Source organism: Thunnus maccoyii, chromosome 22 (genome assembly GCF_910596095.1).
Source record: "Thunnus maccoyii chromosome 22, fThuMac1.1, whole genome shotgun sequence".
In the NCBI taxonomy this organism is placed as follows: domain Eukaryota; kingdom Metazoa; phylum Chordata; class Actinopteri; order Scombriformes; family Scombridae; genus Thunnus; species Thunnus maccoyii.
In genome coordinates, this window is record NC_056554.1 from 14,657,111 (window position 1) to 14,684,007 (window position 26,897).

The window sequence follows — 26,897 nt, forward strand, 5'->3', positions numbered from 1 at the left end:
TCCTTTGCTTCACTGTTTCTTCTTGTTCTTCAATTTGAATATCTTTGGGTTTTCAGATTGTTGGTTGGACAAAACAAGCAAATTGAAGACATCACCATGGGATAGTGATGGTAATTTTTCACCATTTTCTGACAGTTTATTGACTGAATGACTTACCAGCTTTAAAAACTAATAGATTAATCAATAAAGAAAATAATCCTTAGTTGCAGGCAGAGAGAAGTATGTCCTTTTTATTTTAAAGTTATTCCAGAGATTTATTATTGTACTTCTATAATAGTTAGAGACTTGCAGAAACAGATTTACAAAATAATTTTTAAAATCGAAGCAACAAAGGATGAGATATCGTGACTTTTAGTTTCTAGTAGGGTCAAAATCAGAAAACACAGTATCCTACAATTCCCATAATGCAACCTGACAGCATTGTTTCTTGGGCCTGATAAATGCCCACTCCCTCCAGAAAATAAACTTATGGGATTTTTTGAAATGTATAGAAAACAGTAAACAATTTAACCAAAATAAGCATGACACACTGCAATAAGTATGACTCTGAAACATCACTGATGCCTCAATTTTTTTATTAATTCTTCTACAGTATACAAATATTCACACACAAAATGTTCTCAAAAAAACCCTAATGTCTCGTAAACATTCATTTTCTCCTCGTCTTGCAGTTCTGACTTCTATTTCCTTCATTGTGTGCTGTATTGTCCACGACCTTTCAAATATATATATATATATTGTTTTAAAAACAGAGGCCACTGGATCCTCGCGTCCATTGTGTCGTCCTGTCACCCAGACACACCTCGTACACGGCGTCATGTCGCTGCTGACATGGTCGTCACATAATCACGTGACCCTGTCGACATAAATTGCAGCAGTGACAGCCAGTCCAGGATGAAGGGAAGAAGGCAGAAATCACAGTGTGAAGCAGGAGCTCTTGACATCAGTGCGCTCGGAGCAGGCCCAGAGGTGAGGAACAGGACCGTATTGCATGGGTCAGCTTCGAGCTTAGTGTGTGGCGGGTGGCAGATCTTGGTGTATCGATCAGACGTGGATCAAATAGTTAACAAATAATCCTTAGTGTTTGCCTTAAAATGCCTGACACAGTACAGACGGCGTGGTCGTCTGTCGATTACAGATTCTCTTTTTAAAAAATTACATTCCTGCAATCGTCTTAAACTTCCTGGCACGTGTGTGTATCCATTAATCTGGCAATGCCACGCATTTGGCAAAGAATTATTTGCACAGACAATTTGAGCAAAATCTGGTAGTGACACCAAGTTTTGGAAGGGGATAGGGGTAATTAAGACAAAAAATGGAAATGGTATGTTGGTATGGCTACAGGATGCAGTTAATCAAGTAGTAAGGGACAGCTAGATTACAGGGAAAATGACACTGGTCATTGAACTGGTGCGGGTTAAATCTGCATATGCAATGAACTTTCTTCAGTAAAGATCAGCTCATAGGAACCCCCACCAATATAAATCTATTTAAAAACATCTATAAGAACATAATAATGTGAAAACAAAGTATATATATGTATATTTATATATATATATATATATATTGAGACATGCATAAGCAGCAGCATTAAAGACACATCAGATAATTTTGGCTCTGACATCATGTGTTGAGTCTCCAATGCTGCTGCCCATGTATTCCTCTCATCTCTATATTTTTATTTAATATGTACTCCGCCAGCAGCGGCTCTTTCCCAAAATACCAGGAAAGCAGTAGTGCAACAAACTCTTAGCAGGATTTTTTTTTTTTTTTTTTTCCAAAGGAAATTAATCAAGTACGTGAGTTCAGGAGCCTCCGTAAACTGGAGCTCACTTCAAGCACAGACGGCTCGTGACCCGAACACTTCGCAAGATGCAATCCATAATTTGAGAGGGGAAAGTGGTTAGGACACCATAGAAGGAAACTGTCAAGAAATGTTCTAAGAAATCCTCTGATCTTTTTTTTTTTTCACTACACATGAGAATTTTCTGAGTCACACTGTGTGCTTAAAAATAAATTTATGGACTGCACCTTTAGACCCCGACACTTAGTGACTTTTTGGTTCAAAATTAAAAGAAGACAGTAAACAGGTCATGTGTTATGGCTGTCTGTACGACAACTGGCACGACCTTTGACCTTTCATTGACTCTTCCTTGTCCTTTGCAGGTTTCCCTGTGAGGCCCGAGTGAACTACATAAAAAGGCATTATTGAAAAATAATGCTACCACTCTGGGGAACGTTTGAAGGCACCCAGACTGAGCTACATTCCATCTTTGACCACCAAAAAAGAAAAAAAAAGAGAAAATGAAATGTTTTAGCTTACAGTGATGTCCATTTTTACATAGTATTAGGGCTAAAACAATTCTCAATATTTTTATTTTTGTCTCTCACTATCTTTGCAAGTTTTTATTTTTTCTTCTTAAATAAGCTTTTAATTTTAGAGGAGGAGCGCTTGATTTTCTCTCCATTGTCGCTGGAGTCCTGGGAGGAGGTGCTCTGGAGCTTGTGTTCCCTTCCCAAACTCCGGCCTTCCGAGTCCAGAGAGGTAAGAGACGGGTAACGCCCCACATTGGGCAGCATGCTCGCGGGCAGCTGGCCGAAGCTGTAGGACTTCTCCAGGATACCGTTGTACATGCCCTTCCCCGTCGCAGAGGTGACGTTCCCTTGCGAGAAGGTCGCGCTCTGGGACTCCGGTATGATGCGGGTGAGGTCGGGCGAGCCTCTGTGTGCAAAAGGGTGGTGCTCCAAGGCCGGGGACGGCGAGGTGGAGGGTGGGCCGGAGGGAGTGGTGGCCGGAGTGGGAGGCATGGGAGGAGGCGTGGATTCCCTGAGACTGCTGCTGCTGCTGCTGCTGGTGTGGGTGGTGGAGGCGGTGGAGGCAGGGAGCTCGGGAGTCTGGCTGAACAGCAGCAGCTCCTCACGGGAGATCTTGCGGTAGGGCGTCTCTGAGCCTGGCGTGCAGGGGTTGTGCAGCTGCTTGCGGCCAATGGAGGAGCTGAGAGAGTCTGTGTCGGAGCCGCCCTCCTGAGCCGGTTCCCTGAGAGAGAAGAGCAGACGCACACGTGTCACAACTGCCAAACTGTAAGTATCACATCAAATTATAAGAAAAAAAGAGATAAATAAAATTCATCTGTGCCCATGAAAATGTCTCAATTTCTATAACTTTGAAGCTTCAAAATGTAGTGAGTCTCATGGTGACTTTTTAAATCTGGTCATTTTAATCTCATAATTTTACCCTGACTATACAGTTAAAATATCAGACTGAATTACCTTTTTGCTACCTTTGAGGCCCTCCAATAATACTAATGTTGCATTCATGTCATGTGGGATTTCCCACCACCGGTAATAATCAGTTTCCAACTTGTAAATACTGTTTATGTCACCATTCACCATAAAGTTTTATTAAATCTGGGAAACTAATTTTTTGAAAGCTCAGATATATCTAACTTGGTGCTAAATAATGTAATTTAATGTTAATTTATTCTACACAGTGCTACTGACCATGCACAGAATTTTTTGGCCACTTTTTTTCCTTTTTGTTTTTACTGACACATTAGTAAAGCAAATTGGGGAAAAAGTGCTACTTAATTATGTTAGTTAATGACGGTGTATCATGTGCAGCTTCCAGTGGAGGTAATTCATGCATCTTCCACACACTACATCACCTGATAACGAACGTTGCCATTTAACCCCCAAGCTTAAAGCGTTAGTGAGAATGTCTGGATAAAACACCTGTGAGTCCAAACTGTAAAACCATTCCGCGGCGTTCCGGCCACCGCTACATACCCCCTCCTATCCGAGCTGAACATGATATGTTCGTCGTCTGCCTCGGGGCGATAGGAGAGGGACGAGCTGGCCATGGACAGCAGGTCGGGGTCTGGAGACATCAGCGAGGACTGCGGGGAGCTCAGCAGGCTCCGTCGGGAACGACACAAGCTGCTGCTGCGTGTCAGCGAGGGCCGGATCAACGTGGCTGCTGAGGAAAGGGTGATAAAGCGCCAGAGAAAAACCTTGTTACAATTTCTGCATTCATTTTCACATCAAAGTAGAAAGTATCAAAATCCTCTGCTGGCTTCCTCACTTGTGAACTGTGGAATGATGGGAGGCGTATCCTCGTCCAAGTCATCCACTCCTCCTGCGATAGGGTAGGGAGGCACCGAGACTCGCGGCATCACCACCCAGCTGTGGTCTGAGTAGAGGCTGGCCGTCAGGCTCGGCAGCCCCGAGTTGTTGACAACAGGGAAGCCGCAAAGCTTCTCAATCTGTTGCCAGCGGTGCAGTCGCTCCCTCAGGCATGCTGTTACCTCTGAGAGGGCTTTCCTAAAAAAAAACAAAAAAAAACAGACGAATGAGAAGGGCTGTGCTCCTGCAACAAAGTCCGTACATTAATTGTACTTTTTCAAATTGTGTCAGACTCAGTAAAAAGTCGTCTTTGCTTTGATTAGTCAGGATTTGCACAGAAGCCTGCTGGTTTTATATTCTTCTGCTTATTAAAGTGTTCATATAAAAGATTTGACTTTGTTCTCTCTTTTTTGTGACTTTTCCTTAAAGATCAAGGAATCCTTTATCAAAGTAGGACAACTTGGTTAGATACAAGATAGATAAAGTTTCAAGTTTAAGAAATTTTAGGTGGTTACTGAAAAAATTTAACAAAACAGAATAATGTGGTCAAGTCTGTGCCAGAACTTTGACACTATACAGTCAGATATCATCACTGTTTGGGTTTCACACATGCAAACTGAGCTGACCTTTTGTTGGTGTGAAATGGCACCAAAACCCTCATTTAACCTCTCAGAAGATGATGAATATTACATGTGTATATATATAAATGTATATGGGCAAAACAAAACATACTGCAAACAACAGCTCCAGCTTCTGCACAGCAGATTTCCATACTATCATATTGATAACATGCCAGCATAACATGACCTGGTATTCAATATGACACAAGGACCTTCTGTGTAACATTCAGTATCAATAAGTAGTGTCATTGGTTCACATTACTACAAATCAATAAGGCTGGTCAAGGACAGTGATGAAACCTCCTGTAGCCAACTGTTTGGCTGTACATACACATGTACTGTACATACGTCATTTAAAATAAGACTGTCTGCTGCATTAAATTAATTGTGTGTGTGTGTGTGTGTTCTTACTTGGCCTCTAGTATCTTGTGGTCCACCTCATCCAGTGATGAACTGTGGGCTACATGAAGAGTTCCAAAAACAGAACCTCTCTTCTTTTTTATTTTCTCTGCCTGAAATGCAAAAACAAAACATTTCAAAATCAATTTTTGGCTCATTATCTCTATCCAGAATTCTCCTCTGTGGTTTTAAGGGTTCTTGAGAGCTTGTTTTGATACTGTTGTTTCTTGTATCAAACAGAATATTAATATCAGGGTGGAAAAGCCTCTGAAACAACATTTATTTGAACAATATCATTTCTCTGCTATGACTAATGAAACTCTGAGGTCTGTTGGAGGCTCTTCAAGGAAACTGATTGCAAGTCTTAAGGGACTCTCTGAACTGAAATGGAAAGGAGACTGATGTCATCTCATTAATCAATCTACTGTATGTTTGCACATATCCTCTCCGGCCTGAATTACGGACTTCTGTCAGATGCAAGTAACAAAACAAAAAAGAGCAATGCACTTAAAACATAATTTGGCCAAATTGTTAAGAAAAGCAAATTAGGAAAATGGGACCATTAATTGTATTGGTGGATAATTCAATTCTGTAGATTTACTGTGGTTTATTAAGGAGCTTGGTGCCAGTATAAAACTTTATTAGACTTGCATATAGTTGTTTGTGGCATGCTCATATTACAATGTTGAACTTGTTGAAAAATGTGACTTTTAAAATGTTTTTTGAAATGGATTCCAATTGGTTGCAATTTAATGTAATAATCTCGAAGATTTTCATTTAAATAAATGTCTATCACTATTTATTGCCGATAAATCACTGATGAAAGCACTTGCATTTACAGTATTATGACTATTAAGAATTGGGTGTTGGTGGCGACTTTCCAGCCATGCATTCAAATCACAGGTAGCGCAGTTAGTGGCGCGTTTTCCATTACCCAGTGGTCGGTTCGCCTGCAAAGCGGCATATGTTTTTTTCCAGTCTCTGCTAGCGTGACACCGTGACACTGTTTGATCTCTGGGACTGAGGTTGAGTGAGGTCCAATAACACACCTGCAATTACTGCTTATCGCCACAGGTGCCGCCAAAGAAAACGAAACAGAGATGTTCGAGATTGTTACTTTAATTTAAAATAGACTTACACTTAATTCAGATTCAGCTTCCTGAGATATTTCTGCATTTTTAAGTCTCTGGAAAGCTGTTATTTTCCACCATTTTCAATTTTTATTTTCCATTTTTTCCATTATTTCTACCAACACTAAGTTTGCTGACACCTGATTGGAAACATTTTTGACGGCATTTAATTCGGAAGGCTCCTGCCACTCAACGCCCAGGACACTGAACTGAGGATGCCTGAAATATATTTTTAATTTGTTAAAATAAATGTTTGTAAATGGTTATATACAGTATGTAATAATTTCAAGCATCTTCTGTCAGTTTAAAATAGAATCTAACCAAATCAAATGCATTCATTTGAGAGATATAAATTCAAATTTCTCCAATTCAAATATTGCACAATCTCCACCGCATGTAATTTGCTGAACACTAAAAAACCCTCTTATCACCTTTGTGGTGTGTAAAGCAAACTGATGCTAAAAAGGTCTTAAATCACAAACCAGGTGTTTGCAGGTTAGCTTAGTGGTAACAAAAAAACATTGCGAGTCACTTTAGGTAAGAGCATCTGATGTTACCTCGTCCTTGGCGACGCAGAGCTGAAACTCAGCGCTCTGTTTCTTGATATTGTAGTACTGAACTTCCACCTCATGCGTGAGCTGGAGCCACTTTTGGAGAGCTTCAGGCACCGACTGCTCTGACTGCATCTCTTTCTCTGCTCGCTTCAGAGCCTTTCGCACCTACACGGGAGGTACAGGATACATCAAGGTGAAATTCACTGTCAAATATTTAACAACTTTTCCCATGAGATTGTTGATCAAATACTGTAAGTGAGGGCGAGTGCTTTTTGAATTTCAAATGAGCTGCATTTTACTGTTTAAATTCTGACTTCGCTGTGTAAAAATGAGCCCAATTCTGGCTCGTCTGCGAGTGGAGAACTCATTACCAAGAGGAACTGTTAGATATATTGGTGGTGTATTTTTTTATGTGGATGGAAATGGGGCAATCTTGTGCGTATGCAAAGAAGGCATTTTGTGGGAGAAATGAAAATTTAACATGAAAAATATGAAATGAATCTTTTCATTTCGAGGTGTTTTAGCAGCAGAAATGAATACATTTACATGCATAAGTAATGGTCCATATATTGGCTCTTTGAATAGAATATTTAAAAGCTTATTCATGTAATGATCATAAATGTGACTGTCCTGCATACATGAGCCAATAGAATATTCCTGATGTCTGCATAGAAACTGAAAGTAGGCAGATCATGAAGAAGCCAAAAGTAAACAAATTCCGGTTTTCATTGATTGAACAGTAAGACATTATTTAGCCATCTGATGAATGGATTATTTAAATTTTAATATTTAAACTGCATCATGCATATAATGTCTTTTAAGTTGTAAATACACTAAATTTCTTGCAATAATATATTTATTCACTTTCTAGCTTCTACAAACTAAAAGGTCAGAGGTCAGGTAGGTAGCATTCAGTAGTTAGCTAGTTAGTTACAAATTCAACAAGCTAATATTTAGCAGCATCTGTTATCTTAATGTTTAACATCAGCATAAAGTTGGATCATATTTTGTTTTTTTCCACACCTTGCTAATGTTAAAATGCTAGTTAGCATGTAGAAGTTAGCTAGTTAGCTACAAACATCTTAAAGACTGAAGATACATTTATATCTTCCCAGTGATACCTGAACATTTCACTCTTTCTGTGGCTCTCTTAGATTTTTATTTCACTTATAGCATATTTTATTACACAGAAGATACTATTAGCTCTCCATTATGAGTGAAAAGGTGTTAAATTTAATGTAAAGTAGTAGCCTATTTGCTTATATACTTTTGTGGCAGACCTCGCAGACCTGGGGTTCAGAAATCTGAGGTCCACTGTTGGACCCTCTTATCTAATATATTTTAAAATCTATGACGTCATCTCAACGTAAAGTCTATGGGCCGAGTGGGAACTCAAGTGCAGGGCCAGCAGGAGAAATACTACTACACATAATCAGTGGGCCGTAGACCCAGAAGTAAACCCGGAAGCTAGAAACTTTTTTGGCTCATGCACTGGGCGAGCAATTCCCATTCGACTGAACAAGTGCCATCTTTGAGTCCGGTGTCCAGCTCTTAAAATACATTCATGAGTTTACCTCATGCATGTAGCATTTCGGGGAAACATGTAGTCTGGGAAGCCATACCTGTACTAGCTCCTCCTCAGCATATTTGAGTCGGCTGAGCTCACATTCGGCGCCCTCTCGCAGCTCTCGAAGCCTGTGAGCCTCTTTTTTGGCTCCGGTGATCTCGTCCCTCATCTTCTGCTCGAGGTTCTGCTTCTCCACAGCCACCGTCCGGTTCTCCTCCTGTGCCTTATCCAGCCTGCGAGACAAGAGGGAAGAGTTTAGAACATAACATTTGACATGGTTCATGTTTTAAGATCCGTTCCATCCTCTATCTCTCTGTATTGGTGTACATTAAATTAGAACCACTTTTGTTCTCTTACCGGCTCTGCATGTCGAAGAGGCTCTGTTCAGCATGTTGCAGGCTCTCCAGATCCTTCATCATCTGAGAGATGTGCACCTTGCTGGACTTGTTCTGCACATAGGCAAACCAGCAGCCCCCGACACCAATCACTATGGAAATCATTAGGATGAAGTCTTTCATCCAGTTATGCTGTGGACCTGCAGTAGAGAGGCAAGAGCACTGGTGGTTTTTGCAAATACTATACATTTCCCTTTAATAAATACTGATGGTGTTCAAAATACCGTGCATACTTACGGAGAGGGGGGCCAAAAAGCACTGCATCTAGTGCCTTTAGGTTTAGTTTTTGTTTATGTCGTTGGTCTAATATCTTTAGCTGCATCGACATAAACAACGGCTCATTTGCCGCTATTCTGAAACATAGAGAGAAAGAAAAATCTGCAGTGAGAGGATATTTAGTGCATGTAGTCAGAATTCAATTATTATATTTGTCTATGTCTGTACAGTTAAGTCAGCGGGCCCTCTCTTCCCAGAATAGGGCGCAGATCCAAGTCTTAATTCCTGGCGTATGGCATGTGTGGGTGTGACCAACATATTTTTGCAATTTTCCCAACCATCAGCACTAGTGCACTCTGAGCTCAGCCAGGCATAATGTGGAGGAGAGAGTGAATATGTTATTAGTGGGAGGAATGCATTATGTGCAGGTGGAGTCGGGGCAGGTTTCAGTAATGACCAAGTTCCTCTCATTCTCTTTAAATGCAGCAACAGGTGAAACGGGGGAGAGAGGCTGAGTGAGAAATGAGTTCACCTCTGTGAAGCAGCTGATGTTCCAAAACACAAATTGAGGACATCCCAAATATTAATATACATCGATCCAAATATGCTGACAATGAACAGAATGAAAATAAAGCTGATGTGTTCTCATGTGTGCTGGCATACCGGTGCTGCTGCCAGTTTATATAGGATAATTAATACACTTAAACTCTGTGGTTCTCTTCCTCTGAAAATCATCATTTATGCTTTTAAGTATATACAATATCCTTAAATAGACAGATCCAAAATCAGGTTTGGAGATTTGCTGGTTAGTGTTTGAAAAGCACACAAGTTCTACCACTGTTTCGCTTAAATATTTGAGGGATGAATGAAGTGCTGGCTGTCTGTGAAGTAAGCAGGATTGTGTTTAAACCTGTTTTAAAATGTTTTCACAAACATGTTTTATTTGTTCATGGCATACAGGATGTTGATGTGTGCCTACTCTGTTTAGGAAGAGTGCACACAGGACCTCCGGTTGTCAAAGGCTATTTTACACACTGATTGGATACATGTCCATGTGCAAGACTGAAAACTCACTGTAATAATCCTTGTGACATGATAGAAAAAATATTTGATTCTCTAAACTCAGTTTGATCTTTTATTTAATAAAAATGTCCAGACAGATTTGTTGGAGCTCAGGACACATCCTGAGGACAGCTGTGTTACTTCAAATTATTTTATAGTCAAACTTGGAATATGTGAGTAACAGCTTTCCAGTCTGATGTTTAGAAAATGCAGAACATTAATTACTGCAGATCCTGACTGATCCTATTGCCACATTGGAAGATTTAAATAATTAATGAAGCTTCCTCTGCTGTGCAATCCCTGTGTAAACTGATGCACAGCCCCTCTCTCAAATTAGAGACTGCAGATGAAACACACGTATCATTCCTCCTGCTGTGTGAGGACTACAGCTGTTTAATAAACATGGAAAGAGATCAGACATTCTACTGGTTGTTCTGGGAAACAGAATCCGACAGAATGTATTTCTGAACTCTGGGTCACCGGATTACGCTCATGTGGATGATATTATTGGTCAGAATTTTCCTTAAAAACAAAATTGTGTTTTGATTATCATGTCAATCGGCAGGAAATTAAAAAAAATGTGTAGCAAACTGAAATGAAAGTTGTTTGGTGATTTCGGAGACGTTTGTGCGCCTCTGCCAACCGAGGCCATGAAAATTGCCCTGCGTCTGCCAAAATGAGCACCAAAATTACACTGCACCGCCTAATCAGCATAAACACAGCCTCAGCCGTGCCTCTCCTCCCATGTCAGTGTCAAGTGTGCTCTTTTGGTGCCTGGAAATCACCAAACAGACACAGGCGCACAAAAAGTAGACTTGCGCCTCAGGAAATTCTGCGTTTGGACCAGCGCTGGCCTTGCTCCTGCTGGAAAACAAGGCCCAATGTCTGTTACTCCTTATCATTTAAAATAACAATAAGCCCTTAAAATAATACACATTACGTGTGATCTTAAGGGTTACAGAATGAATAACACATTAAGGCGTGCCCTTCAAGTTATGGTAGGACTAATATATTAGACTTTTGGAGCTTTTAAGGAATATTTCCTAAGCCAACTTCAACAACAGGATCGCAAGATTTTATGTTTCCACAATTTTTCAACTATTCAATTTGCTGACTAAAGATATAAAGAAGTCCAGATGAACTGTGGCTAAATAGAACCTGATGCCGGGCTGTTTTGACACGTGTTGTACATGTCTGAAAAGCACAGGAGCGCAAAAGAGTGTTTTCACTGCTGAACTTGGAAGACACTTTTCTATTCATCCAACAGTAGGAAGGCTTTATGTGAGAAAATATTAGTTATTAACATTAGTTAATAGCCTGTTCTCAACTTCTTTGACTACATTACTGCTGTAAACAAAAAAATAATATAAACAGTGTGCTTTTTACTGGCTACTTCAATCAGAACACACTAGACTGGTCCTGCTGTGAGCCAATAAAAGTCATGAGAATTTAAGAAGAAAGTCATGGAGGGAAACAAAAAGGTTAATTGAACGAATAGTAACAGGCAGTAATGCATGTCTTTTAGTGTTGTGGTGCTGAATGGAGAGCTCATGTACCTCATATAACTGTCACTAGTATTTACATTATGTGACGTACTGTATGTCCTACTATAAGTCATCTCACCATTTCTCTCTCTCCATTTTATTCACTGTTTCAGCTTGTGTAGGTTCTTTAATAAATAAGAATGAACACAATTTCACAGTTTAGTGCCTAAAAAAGGGCTGCAAAATCATTGTAGATATCCTCTTTAGTGTCTCATGTCTCCAGATGAGTCAAAAAACTGACAAAAACTAATTCTGAGAAAAAAAAGTAATTATAATATAAGCACAAAAATGGTGAAATGATAATAAAAAGTGACTCAAAAATGGATGGATTAATTCAATCTCAACTACCTTTATCTAAAAAATATCAGTACGGGTCTTAAAGCTGTATATCACTCAAATAATAAGAAGTACAGACATGATTGTGTGGCTATGAGTGGGATGCGCAGCAGCATACTACGACTACAGTGTATGGAGTTCACTGAAACACCAGATCATTCTCATGTGCTCTCTGCCTAGTTCGACCTCCATGACACCACCGTCTCCTCGTTTTTCTTCTTCTTCTTCCCACGAGAAGCGTCCGCATACCAGCACCATCTTAAATGGCTCAGACAACATGGCAGTCTGTGGAAACTGTACCCCTTCGCTGTGACATCACTTCATGAGTCAGCGCCCAGCGGCCCTGTGTCGTAACACGAAACCCCTCAATAACTCCCCCCTTCTCACCCACCCTTCCCATCTACTCATGCAGTTTGCAGTGAGTCACATTCCACAAGTGTCCCGCCACTGTCTGAGTTTCTTCTGTAATTGTCGGCGCTCATATTTCTTTGTTAACGTTTTTGTCTTCACAGTGCTATCGGTAGGATTTCTGGATATAATTTGCGTGCTATTTAAAGATGGAACTATTTACAGATTGTATTGATGGATGCGTTTAACATCGTGTAAAGTAAATTGATGTGGTCTTGAAAAATGGAGGTTATAGCGGAGGTTACAAAACCAGACACAATGTGAACAACAGATGAGGAAACTTTTCTAAAAGAACAATACAGTCACAAATACACTGAGGAGAGAAAACTACTTGCATGTCTTTTTTCCCCCTTGTGTTACCTTTTATGACCAGCAGTGGGCAGCATTGAACAGAGTAATGAAAACTAAAGCTGCCTTTGGGTATTGTAAGAAAAATCATAATAAGGCTTCTGTTCATAAACACATTTCACTGCTCCTCAACAACAAAACAACCTAATTAGAGGCAAAGAAATGACATTAAGCACTTGTAACATTTGCCAAGAAAGTGCAGAATAATATTTTTTGCCTTATTAACAGCGGCACTGAAAGTGGAGCAGGGATGCACTGCACAGGTTAATGAGAGTTTGTGAGCGATAAAGAGAGTAAGAGGTTGTTTCGAGGTGAGTTGCACTAACCGTGGTAATGTGTTCCCTGTGACCCGGAAGTCCCGGAAGTTCCTCTCATACTGAGGCAGCTCCACCGACTCCTTCAGCCACTGCACCGTGTCCTCGGTGGTCCAGTTGTGGACTGATAGAGGGGGAGAGAAAAGAGGGCAGTTTTGAGCATTCAGCCAACAATTTTATCAACAGAAACTCATAGAGGAAGGTTTTTTTTTGTCATAATTGAATTCCCTGGCACTGGACTGTTTTCAATAAAGTTGAGAAAGAAACATACATTTTGCACAGCCAGGAATATACTAAAACTAGCAAAGAGTGTGACCCAGCAACCTGTGAAACTTCACGTTAAGTTCCCCTTTTTATCATCTATATGCAATATATAAATTTTTAATAAATGGTTTATAACACACTATAATGTAGTTCTTAACAGACATTTTAAGTGCTTATTAATGTACAGTATTTGTCAACAATTTTAACTTCACCTTCACCATTTTGCCATTCATCCTGCATCCAGTTATGGACGCCCACAGGATTTATAACGGTTTACAAATACAGTTCATGGATAACACTTTTATCTGCTAAAAAAAAACACATTATAGTGTGTTATAAACCGCTGTTTATATACTGCTTATAAATGATATAATTGGGGTAAAGTGTGGGGTAAAGAAAAATATCGTATATTTCCTTTAATATTTTTTTCAAAATATAACACACATGGTTGTTGTGGTTTCTAGGTGGCAAAGGCAGTGCAGGTAACAGAAGAATCCTGCCACCGCCTTGTCACAGTTAGTAACTGAATGCTATGATTAGTTTCTGCAGTGTGTGTGTTTATTTCAGATGCTAAGGAAGCATGAGTGCGTGTTAAGAAACCTTGCTCCAAAACCTCTTAGCATCACAGATATTTCCGGAGTGATAAACAAACACTTGCACATGTACAGACTGAGAATCACAGATTGGAGGTTGTCTTTAAAGACAAATCGCAGATGTGTCATTACAGATGGTGAATAAAATAGCGCTTAAATTTTAAAGAGTATTTTGCATGTACTGTACATAATTCACTCTCTCCATCAGTGCTGGGAGTGTTGAGCTCACAGAAGTATTGTTGAGTTTTAAGGTGACACCATCAGCCTGTCAGAAGGGTATCTCACCTGCTGATTACTGATTACCAGAAATAACACCTGTGTCACGTGATTTGGCGTATTTATATAGTATTTTCTTCTGCCTCCCTCCCTCCTCTTCTACTTCATTACACTCATGTTACACAGGAGAGTAAATGTAGAAGTGTTTGTGTTAGTGACCTTGGTTGGACCTTTCTTTACCTTCACAGGTCTTCCAGCTCCTCCACAGCTCCTCCACAGTGATGTGCTGGTCTTCGCGGTGCAGGTTGCTGTGCTTGTTGGTTTGCTGCTGCTTCATGTCTTCTATTATAAACTAGAAAAATAAGGGAGAGCAGAGTAAACTTTTCCAGGACTTTCAGAGATGTCAAAATAAATATAGTTTTGTTAGTTTACAACATTTTACAGTGAGCTTTCTGCTTTCGCTGAGAACTGTAGGGAAGATTGTTCTTGTCTGTGTGTTTCCATGTGTGGTTTTGAGAGCTGTAGAGAGCTGGCTTTGCCTAAAAGTCTGGCTTCGGATCACACACACACACACTCGCATACACACACACTTTCTTTTCTTGCTCCTTTCTTCCTTTTAGGGACTTTGAAAAGAGAAAGAGACCCATGGCAGAGGCATCACTTCCACCTGTGTGTGCATGTGTGCGTTTTTTAAGTTTCCGGCTGTCCTCCTTTGGTAGCTTAGAACTAAATGCCACTGCAGAGAAAGCCATAGCAAAAAAAAAAAAAACACCAAAGAATTGCCTGAACACCAGCAGCATTAACAAGGACCATGGCTGACTACCAAACACCTCAAAGCATTCATCTTGGAACATTATGTTTATGTGTGTGTGTGTGGCCTTGGCATAAAACTAAACCTTTAACTCATGCCTAATTCATACATCCAACCTGCTTTGATAACTAATTAGCTTTTAATAATCCTGCAGTTAATTATGCTATTCTGAAAACATGCACTGTAACTATGATGAGTGATTGCCTTGGCTATATTCTCTGTATTTAGTTAACATCCAGCGGGGGTTTTGCAATGCAAAATTATAGTCATTTTGAACTAGTAGAGTATACACTTAAGGTGTAGATTTGGGGTGAACTATTGGCATTAGTCCACCAATGTTACATTTAGGTTAGTAGTGCTTTCACTGTACTATTGTATGTCAGTAAGACCTGATATGACCAGACTCCCAACTCCCAAAAAAATCTGATTCAGTAGATGAGACTGCTACAGCTACCTCTTGAAGTTAGCTAGCTAAACTGCAATTAAACATTAAACAAACATTGTACAGAAATTGGATGGATAAGTGTTGGGCTTTATTAAAGTTACTATAATGAATTTGTAATTTGTGTTAAAAGGTTAAACTCTACCACTCGCCTGCCATTTGGCCCCCATTTTGGCCTAAATTTAACCAAACCATAACCATATTAGCAGTCCGTGAATGTTCCAGCATCCTGCAGGTGTAACATTGGATGGTAAAAGGGTAAAGTTATAGTTAGGAACATTTTCTTATTCAATTTCTTGCCAAGAGTAAGATAAGAACATTGATACTACTTTCTGTGCACTAAGTAGGGAACTGGAGCCAGGGAGATGTTAGCTTAACTTAGAATAAACCATAAACACTGGAAAACAGATGTAACTCCCCCATAAAACTATAACTTGTCTTTATTACATATCTGTTTGTGTACGGATTAAACAAACAAGATACAACGTGTTAACTAATGAGGTTTAGAGGTGCTGGCAGGTGTATTTTCGAACTTCAAACAGAGCCAGGCTAGCTAGGGTTCCCACTTTATGCTTTGCTAGGTTAACCACCCACTAGCCATACTGAACGTACAGGCGTGAGAGCGGTATCAAACTACTCATCCAAAGCTAAATTCAATTCCGTTTATCTGGACATGTTCTCCTCTGAAAGCCTAAATTATTGGTCCAATAAAATTCATAAGAATGTCGACAGTCTAACAGTGTATAAAGTGAAGCAAACATATATCAAGCTACTTTGTTTATTTAATGGACTACCCATAGATAAGATATGCTGGAGTTGCATGCAAAAGTCTAATATCAATATATTGCGTATATAAGGTAAACATTACATGAAGCATGCAGGTGTGCAGCTAAATGCTATTAGTTGTTGCTGAGGGACACACAAAGAGAAGCTTAGCTGGTAGAACTGAAAGTAAACATGTCTAAGCCAAAGTTTAAATTCACAGAGGAATTAAAAGTCCCTGCATTTTCAACCTTTGTGTGATTAGTTGGGGGCTGAATGTGCTGTTTGAAGTACTAGCACATACTGTCTGTACATGTCAGCAGCAGCTAAGAGGTAGCTAAACCAGACTCAGAAACCTCCTTTTGTCTCTACAGAAGAAAGTATGAACCTGCTGCAAAAGAATTGACAGATTTCAGTATTTTTCTGTCACCTTACACTGAAATTGCAGCAGAAGGTGTTCTGGCATTTCACTCCATTGTGAATCAAGGTACAGATCAATGGGTTTCACATCTGACACATCATCTGATAAAGACAGCATTCCCAGATTCTAACAGTGCTTGAAAAATGTCATGTGCCCGCACTAAGACAGAAGTAATCATCGATGCTTGACTGCGCTAACATTCTTCTGAGTCAGCCTTAAAAGCGCTTTAATCATCATGAAGTAGACACGACATACATGCAGACCATGTGGCCATCGTCTTCAAAATCTACCAAACACATCTCCACTGTGTGCGCGTGAGTGCTGCAGGTTTGACATTGAATACATAATGTCAGTCTGGTGTTGAGAGGCTGCCTGCTGCACATGTTTCCAGTATTTTTCCTGTCACTGGAAACAAAAAATCTCCCACTGTGATCAAGGAATTGAAAATGTCCTCTGTGAGATTCACTTCTGGCACATGCGCCCACTCGTGCATATATCCAAATCACAAATTCAAGCGATAGGATGGGATGGTACTTAAGTTGTCAAAGTGAACGGAAAAATTGTGTATCCATTTCTTTTACAATGAAGAGATTACTGGAGTAAGTAACAATAGTGACGGACATTGTAAGAGGGTGAAAATGCATGTACTCAAGTGGACAACACCCACATTAAGAGTTCTCTTCTTTTATTTGGACGAATCTGAATCTCCAGCCCGTATCAAACACCTGTGGGAAGTAAAGGTGTGCCAACTGGTGATGCAAAGTTCTTTTTATCAGCAGCCTAACACTTTAATACCACTTTCACCCACTGACCTGCTGTGTGACGCAGGATTAAACACACATTCAACTTGCATGTTATCATTCATAACAGGTCATGAGAAAATACAAGGGGTGTGGCCTTTTACTAAAGACCCTGGCAGATACTACTGACTTGTATTTATTCAGCATGACTGGGTTTTGATAGCAGTTTATCAAATCTGATATTTGCTTACCAAATCTGACACCTTTCAAATCTCCCATCAAATCTTACTTACTGCAGGTAGTTCGATGGAAGACGATAGCGAACGCCTCCACGCAGTAACAAAACATCTCTGAACTATTATAAGTATTAACAGTTTTAAATAACTAAAATTCAAGTTTTGCCAAACAGATACAATTTATGAAATTAGGCCAGCATGGGCAGTTTAGGTAAATAACCATCTCTTTGCTAGTAGAAAAGAAAGAGAGAAGATAAAAGTTGAGACAGATTGGTAACGACCTTGATTTTGGAGCTGGATCTGAAATCAAATCAGCTTTCCCACCAAACTCCAACTCTATTATTTGGTCTCATGAAAGGTTCGTGCAACACTATAAACACTATACTTCATTAAAGAACAGTCAAATTTATGGCTATAGGACTATAAGTGAACAGTAGAGTAAGTGGCAGGGTAGTAACTACAGATTTATAATGAGCATAAAGCAGTCCTACATTAACTTTATAGTTGCTGTTCTAGCCTGTATTCACTCAAGTCAAAGTTATTCCTGAGGTCTTTGTTTTGGTGTGAAAAGACCTTTTAGCACACCAGTAGTGGACAAAATACTCCGAGAGGCCTAAAGTCTTTGCACAGGGTTGTTTTTCTTCTTCACCTTCTTACACAATACAAATGCAAATGAGTTTTCTCGCTGATGTAAAGCCAGGAACAGAGTGAAGGAACCAACTGTCTGCTGAGTCACCGGAGAGACCACAATGTGTGCAATACTATTCCAAATAAATGTCTTGCAAAGCCTTTAATGCTCACTGTACTTTATGAGAAATGAAATCCTGCTGGCAAGGATGCAAACGTCAAGGACACTTGCCAGAGCACATGAACAAAAATAGAAAAGTCCTGATGAATGAAGACGAGCATTAGGACTTATTTTTGAAAAGACGAATGTTTAAAAGGTTATTTTTGGAATTTTTGTTTAGATTTTTTGCTTCATTTGTATTCACACTGTCAGATGTAACACCTTTAGGGACTTATAAGGGAGTATTACCATACCCCATACAAAAAGCTGCTTCATTAGAGTGCTAAAAATGGCTGTAGTTGGTTGAAGTGCTGCGTCATGAAACATCTCCTTGCAAGCAGCCTGATAGAGCAGCTTTGCATATGGTCAAAGGCGGCTTTGTAAAGCTTTATGGAGTCATATAAACTAAGTGGTGAGCCGCATATATAAAGATAGGTCTTTGTGTGGGAGCCTTGTGGTTTCTGTGGTTAACAGTTTAGATAGGATAATAGCGGTGTTAATTACAGCCACGGTGTGTAGCCTTCTGAAATGTCAAAGGAGAACCGCAAACAATAAAAGGGCACATTCAGAAATGGCTAAAATGGGCCTCTCCTGCTAGAGAAGGAATAAAGTGGTCTTAGATTGTGTTGACACTTTGATATGATAGTAAACACGTCCCCCACTGGGTGACAAAGGGTTGAAGAATACAAGATGCTGACATAGGACCAACGCTCAGCCCTGAAAAGACAATAATACTAACACTTATTCTATACGTACACCCGCAGAGGCCTAGCACAGAAAGGGTATGACACATGGTCAGACACAGGCAGGGGCAAACACCCACACATACACACACAGTAGCAAACAAAGACATATTTGTTCATGTCAGATTCCAGATAAAGGGTGGGCTGAGTTTGAGACACTTCCCATGAGCCTCTGCTCTCTCCAACAGTCTACTGTGACTCTATTCTTCTCCGGTATCTACCCAATCTGTCCACATCATCTCATTTAATGAAAATTATTATTCTTCGCTTATCTATCATCATCACCTTAAGTGGGTTTTTTTTTTTTTTTCTACCTCAGCGTCCGCTCAAAACACATTCATATCAACGTGAATCAAACTCGGTGATAAGAAACTGCAGAAAGAGGATAATTAGTTTGATTAATTGTTATTAATATATTATAAATTCAGGACAAAAAGTGTGGTATGCTTGGTCATGATTTATGAAACACATGAGCTACTTGGAGCGCAACCGATTTATCACACATGACAGCTGGGCAATCTCAATTGTGAAAGCATCACTTGCATGATAAAATCTTCCCCGTGCTTTTTCTTTTTTCATGTATTCAAAATTGGCTCTGTGTGGTCTGTTACCAAGATCAAAGAGGGCGTCTAGTTTTAATAGAGCAGAAGAGAATTCATTTTTCACAAATTCTTAGTTGAACTAAGTTATCTTCAAAGCAGCATAAGTCTACAATATTTGATTTTACCCAAATTACTAAAAATACATTTTCTCACTAACTTTTGGTGGTATCTATCCATGCATATAGTTTGGGTTTTATTTGTCCCAGTTTTGAGATATCCACTTTATAGATTTCTACCAAAACCCTGATACAATGGATAAATGGATAAAATCACAGTGGCCTAACAAACCTGGAGATATTGAAGAGATAGCTACCACAGTGTAAACCATTTGTGAGCTGAGGTTTTTGTTAAAGGAATAGTTCTTTTATTCACTTTCTTGTCAAAGTTAGATGAGAAGATTGATACCACTCTCATGGCTGGAATGAAGTATGGAGCAAGTTATCCTCTAAAGCTCACCAACTAACTTGCTGTATCTTGTTTGTCCAGCGTGTACAAAAAAACAAAATACAAAAACAACAATGTGTGGTTTTAAGGTTATTGTTAGTTATGTGTTTCAACTATTACTTGGCAACCAGGCGTAGTGACTTCTGGCAACCTCACCGTGATGACAAGACTCCAAGAATACACTGCATCCGGCTGCTGATTGATTAGTGAGCTTGAGAGGAGCTGGCAGGTGGATTGTTGAACTTTGGAGGGAGCGGGGCTAGCCGTTTCCCCCCTACTTCCCGTCTTTATGATAAACTAAGCCAACCGCCTCCTTGCTAGCTCCACACTTAACTCTCTGCAAGATACTTACTAAGCATATTTCCCCAAAATATTAATATTTCTTTAACCTATTTGCATTGTTAGATATAACTAGGTTTGGGCGAACTGACCCCACTACACAAAGTCCTCATGCTCTGGCTCCAAGCAGTAGGTCATGAATAAAAACTCTCTCTTGAACGCTCCCTCTAGAACATTCCCAGACAAGTCAACAAACACCTTCAAGAACCTTCCCAGAATTCCTCCTTTCTATAGATGCAGCCAAGACGCTTCATGAGCCTCCTCGAATTTCCTCTCTTCATACCAGCCTAAACAAAACTACAGCATATATACAGTATTGCTTGCACAGATGTAGAACTCACACGCAAGCCTAATTTTTCCACCAAGACACACACACACACACACACAGAGCAGCAGCACCGTCACCCCCCTTGCTGTGACGTGGGTTGGGTTCTTGCAATTTCAAAGTGATGCAACATGATCCAGCGGACTGTCTCCTTGGCAGACGGGCAGCCAAGCACCCCTAAGAGAGAGGACGTGCACCTGCCGTCCCCCAGCGACTGTTCTCACCATCAGACCCCCAAGATGTCACTCAAAAACCCCAGAGGACGCCCTGACTCGCAGGATTATGTTTAACGGGATTACAGCTGGATTCGATACCTAATAAAATTCTTCTACCATAGTCAAATTACACAAGCTTTCGGAGGACTGTAAAAAAGTGATTTCATTTTGAGACTATAAATACACACTTGTCAAGAGGTCTACATTTCTAGTTTGTATTTATTTAAGCTGATGAGGCAGGGAGGGGGAGAAATATCTGACAGTTCTAAGATCTAAGACCAGAACAAGCAAATATAGCTTCAGGGGTAGCAAAATCGATCACTTTCTGGGATTTTTTTTTGGCAGTTTTCTGGACACATATTAAAAATAAACTTCATTTCACTCAATTTCAAATGTCATATAACCATGGCAGAGCATGGTAATGCGGGTAAAAATAACATTGTGCAACAAAAACTGCCAATATCATGCCAACAGATTCTGATAAAAATCTATGTCTGCTTCACTGGAGAGCTACTTGTGTTTTACCACAACACTCAAGCACCAAATATCAACTTTTGAACAACTTTTGTTCAACGCGCTGACTGACTGTGACGTGACATGTCAGCGACTGATACTTCTTGGCCTCACCACTTCCTTGTTTGCTTACCCCGTCTCACCACTTCGCGGTAAGTGTTAACATGTTTAAGCACACATGCTAATGGAGGCTTCTTTTTTTTTGGTGTGTGAGCGTGTCGAATGGCACATGCTGCAGGGCCCAAGTATACAAATAGACCTGAGGTGAAGAAATCAATGAGATTATGGTTGAAAACAACCAATAGGATGTAAAACTTGTTCATTTCCAAAAGCGGAGGGAATCTAGTTTGGAAATATATCCAAAAGCGGATTAAAATGTGAGAATACACGCATATTTAATTCATCCTCGCCATGCGTACATATAAATGTGATCAAATGGGATGCTTTCAGTGTTGTCAGCAATCTCTGCACCCACGGATCCCTTTCCTGTGGTGACCAAAGCAGCAGCAACTCACAGTACCAGCCACTCAGAGTTGCTGCCCCCAGTCGGCTGCCAACCGGATATATCCATTCATTCTATTCAGATAAGCACAGATCTGTATGCGCCCTATCATGGACCAGCCGGCAATTGTAGGCGGCTGCATCTGTCATGTCAGTGACTCAGCAACCTGTAAATTATCTGTGTGTGTGTGTGCGTGTGTGTGTGCGTGTGTGTGTGCTTTTTATCTTTGTGTGGTGATATAAACTGTGAAACACGTGTTGGTTTTAATATGTTCGTGAGGGTTCATTTCCCTGTAACTTAGCAACACTGATTGGTGTTAAGTTAAAGAGAAATGTTAAGAGTAAAGCAAATTTTACATTACAAGGCTGCCAGGTGACTAACAGATAACTGATGAGGCCATTTCCTATTAGATTTATGCCTGAGAGACACAATTTTCAGTTTGATTGAGCAATTTTAATGCAAAAGCAAACTCCTGATGTAAAAATAAGCATCACTACAACAAAGTCAGTTGTACAGTTGTCAGATCTGGCTGTTGAGATTTTGACCAAGGGAGTCGTGAAAGCACAACGTGCCAAACTCTGTTCATGAATTACTTAAAAATTACCAAGCTGAGGATGCTTGCAAGTGTCGTACACCACTAGATGCGACTTCACACTTTTGCTACGACGTCACAAACGTACAGGGGGTTTCAACCACACTGATACACAGATAGTGGATCCGCTGCTGCCTCGAATCTAGCAACAGAGAAAGCACAAACCAAGATTTATGTGCTCACAAGTACTCACAGTATCATGTGTTTAAATAAGGGATAGGCTTCTTACATTTTACTGAAGCCACTTAACATGCAGGTGAATGTTGACCGCTGCTACTTTTGTCACCACAACCGTATATCTTCACTGCTTGTGTGACAAGTCCTCATGTCGTCTTTACTACCAGCGAAAGAGTGCCTGAAATGTGTGTCATGAAAAACTGGATATCCTGCCCTCGGCTAATGTATAAGATTAAAATATGACCATCGTTTTAGTCATCCTCTCAAATTTTGGTATGTAGATGGGGGGAGAGAAGAAGGGAATCCTTATTTGCATGGGTGCAAGGTTTCTGCAAGGGGGGGAAAGGGGTGCGTGGGTGATGAGGAGGACCTTGTCAACCTCAGGACAGATGCAGATTGACGTACCTTTAACTCCCCCCCAGACACTTTGCTTATCACTGCCAGGAAGAGACTGACACTTTACTGATACTGACAGTAAATAGTGTCCATGTCAGGTCAATTTCATTTATACACCCCAAAATCACAACTTTTCCAGCAAGAGTAACATGAGGCAATTTATGCTCAAGGATGTTTTGACATGTGAAGAGGAAGAGCCAGGAGTTGACCCCCTTTCATGGCCATTTTTACAGTATGAAATGCAGTAAAAAAAAAAAAAACATTGAACATTGAAGAGCACAGATCATCTGGCTGCTTTTGTTCCTGTATTTCCAATATCTTTACCTGATGATCTCATTTTAGGTATCACTTTAACAGCTCACATGATGCATTTTAACATTTAACTTTACTGTATTTAATTGTGCCTTAAAAGGTAATGACTTTTGGGTTCAGATAATTCAGGAGAAACCACTGACTGTAAAAGCTAGCACTATGCTATACAATTGTTAATGTTGTTACTGGTTATTTTCATTAATTTTGACATTTTTAAAGTTCAGTGTTGACATTGTTTTAAGCCCTAAAGCCTTTATGTGACATCACTGGAGAAATTTGATTCAAACTTTGCATAAAGATCCTGAATTTGAGCCTTTTTTCGGTTGCCAATCTGAAGAAATGAACTGTTAAATTTAGTGTTACGTTTTGAAAATAGCTACAAGAATGTGAGAGTGAAATGTGATCTTTGCAGCGAAGAACAGACAGGTCTATTCACTTTATGTCACAGTTAACCTGACAGTGAAAATCCACTTGTTTCGGTCCTGTGCTCCCGCTCACACGACAACATCCGTAAAACCAACTGATAGACAGCCACTAATTTGGTGAAAGGGACATCCATCATGTTATGAAACCCTGCTCCGCCAGCCACCGGAGAACCAGAGGAGAAGCTTGGGAGTCCTCAGTAATGAGTGGCGGCCAAAAACAACTCGGGCTTTCTGCTGGAAAGAAACAGCCATGACTCATTGCCCTTATAAAGACAAAGGGTGAAAACGGGGCAGGGGGCTCGGATACAGAGCGTACAGGCATCACGGATATATGCGCCTTAATGTGGGCTGGGGGCCAGTTCTACCACCAGCAGCCCTCAGGGGTCTTGACCACGGTCCTGAGTGGTTTCTTTTGAACGTAAGAGGTCGTTGATTACCAAGAGACGCACAGGGCATGGCAGGTCAGAGTGCTCTCAGATGTCAGCCCTACCCTTCTAGTCGCTCACAGAAATCTGCCCTTTCTCACTCTCGATACCCCCCCACCCACCCACACACATCCACACACACCCACACACCACTTCATCTAAAGTTATTTGATCACTAGCAAAGATTTTACAGCAACTTTATGCGTCTGTAAATATTTTTAGTTGAACTAAAGGGCACAAGATCTCAAATAAAGTCATACAGTCGTATTTGTCTTAATTCTGACACATTGAGAAGTGATAAAATAAAACTACAGATATCTAAAGCTTTTGCTTCAAATTCAAGTACAAGAAAATGCTACTAAGGATCTGTGTGTGTGTGTGTTTTTGATGATGTGTCCCTGCGTTAGGAATGCTGACACCAATTTGGCTGCCTCCGCCGATGACTAACTGCTAAATATGAAAATGATTTGACTTTCAGGGCAGCTAGCAAGCCTGATACACTGCCACAGGCTGTTATTCTCTGTTAGCATTGTAAACTAAATATTTACTCGTAAGTGGTGATCCACTTTCACAGGTGGCTGGATGTTTGCTGAGACGGTAACTCAGGGAAAGCCCGTGGTAGTGGTCAAATAGTCACAAGACGACAAACAATTGCATTCCAGGAAAAACAGGTTTAACATTGTGCATATGTCATAATTTTAGGATTTCCCAGTCTTACTTGTCTTCCTGGTGCATTAGACACATTAGATAGTATGAAATACAATTACATTCAATGAAAATGAAATGAATAAAATGGGTGCAATACGTGCACACACAGTGAAAATGCCCGAAAGAAACAACTTCTGATTGAGTAACATAATATTTGTGGGTTCCGACATGGACATGAGTTAATTAAAGTTAATTAAATGATAATCCTTCTCAGATTGTTCCATTTGAGGGATTTTTAGTGACAAAAAGTGATGAAATGATTCCAAATTTTCAGAGAAAAAGGCTCAATTTCAATAAATATGATTTTTTTCTGTTTTTCTGATAAGACAGTTTAACCTTAAGGTCACAGGTTTGACCTTAGGTGTGGTTTAAATGTGTCCTCTGGCAACACTTGAATCCGAGTGTTGGCTTGACACCTAAAATCATAAATGTACATTTATTTACAAAGCTCACCTCCACGCTCTCGTTGACCTCTATTCCCCCGTCGTTGTCGTCATCCAGCTGCTTGTGGATGTGGCGCAGGGCTTCCAGGCTGAAGCGGTCGGCCTCACCTATGCATGGTGGTATCACTATGAGACACGGGTCTGCAGGGGGGACAAACGACGCAGGTTAGAGATGCAGGATCAGGCCGAGGTTAAACAACAGCCTGAGGACACAACGGTTGCGTGTCCAGCTACTATGTGTCAAACAGATCAGTAATTAGCATAAGTCCTTGTTCTCATGACACTTTCAACAAGAGCAGGATATACACTTGGATTTAGAGTACGGTAAGTGTTAAACAAACAGTTTAAGTCATTTAAAACAAGCTTTTGCTGGAGGACACAGATGTTAAATCAAGATACCCTGACTTCTAAGGAATTGCTGCTGTGTAATTCATTGAAAACTGCACACCGAGATGACACATGCCATGACAACGAAGATTACATCCCAAATAAAACAGTCACACAAAGCAAAACATAATGACTAATGACATAATGATCTATTGTAGTAAAAGTGAGGTTGTGTTTACAAAGTTAGCCTACAAAGTTTTATGGTATAAATATATTTTATGACGCAAGAAAATCTCTTTCTTTCCTTTTGGAGTGAGAAAACTTGCTGAGGACATCTTTGGTGTTCATTCAGGCAACAAATATTAACATGTCGGTGTCCTTTAAGCCCTAAGGGGACAGTGGAGAAGACACACACCTGCGTATGCACTCCTGGCTGGCAGTTTGGGTTGACCTGGCTCCACCCGTCTTCAGGGTGAAGACAGCAACCACCCTCTAGATATTTATTAAAATGCACATTCACTTCCTTGTGTGACATGGAATAAGGAGAAGTTGTAAGATTACTCTGTACTTTTGAAAAACTGGTCCTAGCAGGCCTCCTACACTGCAGTTTTCCTATTAAACAAGTAAAACAAGATCACTTTTGTCAAATATATATACTTGAAATTTGCCCTAATTAAAATATGATCTATTGAATTAAGCAGAAATCTTGTTTGTACATGTAATATAATTATCCAAAATCAAAATATACCAAGATATACATTTTAGGTCACATTCCTAAACCCCTCAGTCATTCGAGGTTAACTCAATATTCAAATATTTAATTCAATTTAAAGTAAAACTTTGGTGCTTCTGATTAAAGTGACTCCAGTTGTGGCTTTTGTCACAATTGGCTCAAATGTCGAGCCTCTTCAGCACACAGTCCACTCCTGCTGGACTCGATCGTGTGCTGTTGTCATTCCTGTAGCGTCCCCAGGCACCCCCCCCCCCCCCCCCCCCCCCCCCCCCTTGTTTTTATTCGGTCCCCCTCCCGTCCCACCGGGGGAAACGAGCCCATTACTTCCAGCCTTCCAAGCAATGGACAGTTTGAGCTGGCCAGGTGCCAAACTGTCTCAGCGGAGCCAC

At 40.3% G+C, this 26,897-nt stretch overlaps 1 protein-coding gene across 5 annotated transcripts in view; it reads right to left on the reverse strand.

Moving 5' to 3' along the window:
- Positions 1-588: 588 nt before the first annotated feature.
- The window catches only part of stim2b (stromal interaction molecule 2b), a 43,528-nt gene continuing 17,219 nt past the window's right edge, over positions 589-26,897 (reverse strand). Inside the window, exons 1-12 of one of the 5 annotated variants that reach the window (XM_042400713.1) lie at positions 26,191-26,729; positions 25,459-25,589; positions 14,329-14,440; positions 13,028-13,139; positions 9,025-9,140; positions 8,750-8,927; positions 8,448-8,625; positions 6,829-6,990; positions 5,154-5,254; positions 4,082-4,320; positions 3,733-3,976; positions 589-3,037 (exon numbers count right to left, since the gene is read on the reverse strand). In XM_042400713.1, the coding sequence (XP_042256647.1) occupies positions 2,407-3,037; positions 3,733-3,976; positions 4,082-4,320; positions 5,154-5,254; positions 6,829-6,990; positions 8,448-8,625; positions 8,750-8,927; positions 9,025-9,140; positions 13,028-13,139; positions 14,329-14,425 (2,058 nt within the window). In that variant the 5' untranslated portion in view covers positions 14,426-14,440; positions 25,459-25,589; positions 26,191-26,729 and the 3' untranslated portion in view covers positions 589-2,406. Of the gene's footprint in view, positions 3,038-3,732; positions 3,977-4,081; positions 4,321-5,153; positions 5,255-6,828; positions 6,991-8,447; positions 8,626-8,749; positions 8,928-9,024; positions 9,141-13,027; positions 13,140-14,328; positions 14,441-25,458; positions 25,590-26,190; positions 26,730-26,897 lie in introns of those variants that run through there. The other 4 variants (XM_042400712.1, XM_042400710.1, XM_042400711.1 and 1 more) reach the window with 4 other exon arrangements.